Raw genomic sequence first — 4,736 nt, 5'->3', positions numbered from 1 at the left:
CACCACTCTCTTCTCCTCTCCCTCTGTCTCTCTCAAAGACAAAGAAGAAAAAATTGAAACAAGAAACAACAACACCACCCTACCCACGTGCACTAACCAAACCTAAAGACCTCTCACCAATGCCACCACCTCCATAGCCATTCATCCTCACCTCCTCCCCCAAAACCCAGAACAAAAAAAACGGAAACCCGCTCAACCTGCTCCCAAATTCACCATGGGAACCTGCACCTCAAAACCACCAAAGCCAAACCCCTACGCCTCCAGAGACCCAAATGACCAATCTGACCCTTCCCAAACCCCCAAATCCCTCCCCTCCCAAACCCCCAACCACAATTCCAAAAACGACGCCGTTTCCGGCCCCAGACAGTCACACTCCCAGTCGCCGTTCTTCCCCTTCTACAGCCCAAGCCCGGCCCATTACCTCAAGAAGTCTCCGGCCACCAACAAGAGCAAGAGCGCCGCTTCCACGCCCAGCCGTTTTTTCCGGCGACCCTTCCCGCCGCCGTCACCGGCGAAGCACATTAAGGCCGTGCTGGCGCGGCGGCTGGGCAAAAAGGCGACGGCTTCGGTGTCGATACCGGAGGACGGTGAAGATGAGGATGGGGTTGATCTGGACAAGAGGTTTGGGTTCTCTAAGGAACTGACGAGTAGATTGGAGGTTGGGGATGAAGTGGGGCGAGGGCATTTTGGGTATACTTGTTCTGCTGTGTTCAAAAAGGGTGAGTTTAAGGGCCAGCAGGTAGCTGTTAAAGTCATCCCTAAAGCAAAGGTTGGTGCTTTCTTTACCTTTTCCCCCTTCCTTCGTTCCCTCTCTTTCTGTTTGTCTTCATTTTAAGCTCAAGGGTTGGATTCCAATGCTCTCATTTGCTTCATTTTTCGGATAAAGTTTCATTCTTTTTTTGCATTGTGCTTTTTCTTTGTTACTATCGTTGTTGTGTTGTGGGTTGGGAGCCAGAGAATGGCGGGTTGTTAATTTAGAAACTAACCCGAGTTTAGAATGTGGTTGTGTTGATTTCGAGCTGATTAGATTAGGCCGAAGATCTTTGGAAGATATGGTCATGTGTTGAGATGAATGATTCTCGTGGAGTTTTCCTAGATGGGGGGAATGCTAGGCATTAAAATGATTAAATTAATTTAAGATGTATACAACTCTACATACCGCAACTTTGAGTGAGAGAGGCCTAAAGTGACCAACTTGTTGGTTTATTGCGTTTCCTCTCAGTCAATGATAGGTATTGATCTCTTGGCTTACTTGATCCACCTGAATGGTTAACATCACTATTTGTCCAACCTAAACTTTGGATGTTTTGTCCTCAATTACTGAATCGCATTGTGGAATGAAAGTCATTTTTCCCTTGACGGTATGTGTGTTTAGGGATTGGTTGTATTCCATTAAAGGGGATAGGAATAAACACTTATTTAATGAATTCTTCATATTACAGAATTTTTCTAAAGGATAAACAAAGGATTGCAGTCCAATGGTTGGGAGTGGACCTAATGATTGAAAAAATTCATGGTTCAAAATGTGATCTTGGCCTTGATAGGGCCATACATTTCAAATAGATCATATGCGTGGCCATCAGATAATGGCCAGCAACTTTCCAAGCATACAGCCATCTCAAACTGGCCAAAACTATAGGTGGGACCTGTTTCACTACTAGAAGCCTCAGTAGGTGATCCGATGCTTATTCCAAGAGGAAAGAAACACTGTACTTAATATTGTATGAATTTTCTTATGATCAATCAAGATGAGGTGGTTTACGAATAATGGGTTCATACAATTCCTAATATATTTCTTTAAACCAAGATCTGAGTGTCTAACCAATATCGAAGGAGTAGGGGGATTAAACCCAAATAGAAAGGCCAAGATCTACTTAGCAAATGAAAGATGACGACTTTTAGTCACATATTGATGCTTTTCTTCCCTAATTTCCATTGTAAAATCAATAGGGGAAGAAGGAAAAAACTTTTGACCAATGTAAAGTCAGAGCAAGAGAACTAATCCAGAATCCTGACCGGTACATTTGAATATTGGAATTTATCAACTCATAAATCTTGTTCTAAGGGTAAATATGATTGTGGCACCTGAAGTGGTATACAGATAAGGTCTGTGATACAGTGAGATATGGTCTTATTATATGTATGAAGTAAAAGGCCAAGGCAACTGTAAGATATCGTTGTTATTTGCGGTTGCTTTGGTTCTTAGTACGCGGAAATTGTATGCATTTTGGCATTTTGATTGCAGTTTGACAAATTTCTCATGACAATGTATTTTTTGTATTGTCAGATGACAACTGCTATTGCAATTGAGGATGTGAGAAGGGAGGTCAAAATATTACGCGCCTTGACCGGACATACAAACCTAGTTCAGTTCTATGATGCATTTGAAGACAGTGATAATGTCTACATAGTAATGGAGTAAGCTTATTAGTTGAATTTCTATTTAAAACAATGTTATATCATGCATTCGTATAAGCTATAGTTATTGAGCGCAGTGCAAGAGTTATATTATTTTGAATACATCACTAAGCTTAATATTGTATCTATTAAGTATCATGGGTGTGGTATAATTTTGTAAACTTTAGTTTACATTCATCTAACTCATCTGTAACAACATGGTATGCAATTTGACATTGCAGGTTGTGTGAAGGTGGGGAGCTTTTGGATAGAATACTTTCAAGGTATGTGTTAGATCTTACTATGTAGATCTTAAAAATCTTCATTGGAACTTCCAGATTCTGTTAATATATACTAATAAAATGTTCTATTTCTTCTGAAGGGGCGGAAAATACTCTGAAGATGATGCAAAGACTGTCATGGTTCAAATACTGAATGTTGTTGCATTTTGTCATCTTCAGGGTGTGGTGCACCGCGATCTTAAGCCAGAGGTGGAACATTTATTTTCTCTTGTAGCATATAATTAGCAGATAAGATGCCTTATTACAGTTACCTAACTGTTTCAAATTATTGTACTTGAACATGGTCAATGTGTTCTGTAGTCTGACTGAAATTAAACATCATTTATAGCAGGGCTATCACCTATATTCAAGTTTTCCATTTAGTGGAATGAGTACGTTTAAAGACCTGCAATCATCAGATTCAACTCAGTAGATTTTAAGTTGGTCTCAATTTAATGAGTGTACCTTAAGTTCACAGGTTTCTGATATCTTTTCTCTCTGGATAGTTTAGTAATTTCCTTTACGTTTTGGGTGACCTTAAACTAAAACGTCCAAATGGTAGTTTCGCCTTAGATGTTCCTTTTTACAAACTAGAAAAGAAAATGAGGGTTAGGTAACAGAATAACAGGCTACATGTTGTTTTCTATTGACATAGATTTTTACCTCACTATGTCCCTGGCTGTATTTATCATGGTGCTTATGCTTTCTGTATCCTGTTCTCGTTATATTAAACATTTAAACTAGTTTTTGTCTTTCTTTACTATCAGAACTTTTTGTATACTGCTAAGGATGAGAGTTCGCCATTGAAAGCCATAGACTTTGGCTTATCAGATTTTGCCAAACCAGGTTTGTTCTCAACAACACAGCTTCTTATATTATCAATTTCTTCGCCATTGAACTATGGATGGGATTTTGACACTCAGTCTGGCTTATAGATGAGAGGCTTAATGATATTGTCGGAAGTGCATACTACGTGGCTCCTGAGGTTCTACATAGATCTTATAGTACGGAGGCTGATGTATGGAGTGTAGGTGTAATTGCATATATTCTTTTATGTGGTAGTCGGCCATTTTGGGCTCGGACAGAGTCTGGAATTTTTCGGGCGGTCTTGAAAGCTGATCCCAGTTTCGATGAAGCACCTTGGCCTTCATTATCTCTTGAAGCGAAGGACTTCGTCAAACGCTTATTAAATAAGGACCCTCGTAAGCGAATGACAGCTGCTCAAGCATTAAGTGAGTATTCCATATTTCTATTATGTTTTCAGTTTCTGCTATATTTCCCTTAGCTCCTTAGTCACTGGCCAGAATCTTTTGTTGGCAGGTCATCCTTGGATGAGGAATTATAATGATGTAACAGTGCCCCTTGATATTTTAATATTTAGACTCATGAAGATGTACATGCGATCGTCATCCCTTCGAAAGGCTGCTTTAAGGGTGTGTATATGTTTTCACTGATGAGAGAAGAGACTCTATTTTGCTCTGAGTCAGTTTCTTTGGTCCTAAAAGAACTTTCTATATCCAGTCAGCTGATTGGGTTTTTTTTTAAATTTTTTTTATTATTATTTATGAATGGGATTCTTGTTTCTATGAATTGAAAATTAACGTGCATTTCATATTCAGATGACCACTCGATATAACCACCAGAGTATTAACTTTTATGTTCTTACAGTTTCCATGAGTTCATATCTACTTTAGATATAGCAAAAAAATTATTCTTGGCTTCCCCATCACATCCCTCTCTGAAATTGAAAATTCTTCCGCTTTTGTTCTTAATCATTATTAGGGCAAAAACTTTGATGGAAGTATCATTGGGTGATGGCTTCATCCAACTTCCTTTCTAAATATGTTTTGCTTTTTCGTATATGTATATATACACATTTATATTTTCAATCTCATAGCATTCATTTATGTTAATGTGTCAGGCGCTGTCTAAGACATTGACTGTGGACGAACTCTTTTATCTGAAGGAGCAGTTTGCACTATTAGTACCAAACAAGAATGGCACCATCACTCTTGACAATATTAGAATGGTAGGTCTAAGTCTCACTCTCTCTCTCTC

At 39.1% G+C, this 4,736-nt stretch overlaps 1 protein-coding gene across 1 annotated transcript in view; it reads left to right on the top strand.

Moving 5' to 3' along the window:
* The first annotated feature begins 214 nt into the window (after nucleotides 1–214).
* Nucleotides 215–4,736, top strand: part of LOC101296729 (CDPK-related kinase 5-like) — a 6,195-nt gene continuing 1,673 nt past the window's right edge. Inside the window, exons 1-8 of the mRNA XM_004290247.1 lie at nucleotides 215–769; nucleotides 2,288–2,418; nucleotides 2,640–2,681; nucleotides 2,780–2,888; nucleotides 3,446–3,524; nucleotides 3,614–3,910; nucleotides 3,999–4,111; nucleotides 4,600–4,707. Of these exons, the coding sequence (XP_004290295.1) occupies nucleotides 215–769; nucleotides 2,288–2,418; nucleotides 2,640–2,681; nucleotides 2,780–2,888; nucleotides 3,446–3,524; nucleotides 3,614–3,910; nucleotides 3,999–4,111; nucleotides 4,600–4,707 (1,434 nt within the window). The remainder of the gene's footprint in view (nucleotides 770–2,287; nucleotides 2,419–2,639; nucleotides 2,682–2,779; nucleotides 2,889–3,445; nucleotides 3,525–3,613; nucleotides 3,911–3,998; nucleotides 4,112–4,599; nucleotides 4,708–4,736) is intronic.

This window comes from Fragaria vesca, linkage group LG2, assembly GCF_000184155.1.
Source record: "Fragaria vesca subsp. vesca linkage group LG2, FraVesHawaii_1.0, whole genome shotgun sequence".
In the NCBI taxonomy this organism is placed as follows: domain Eukaryota; kingdom Viridiplantae; phylum Streptophyta; class Magnoliopsida; order Rosales; family Rosaceae; genus Fragaria; species Fragaria vesca.
Note: the sequence above shows the minus strand (reverse complement) of the source record. Positions and strands in the feature narration are given on the sequence as shown.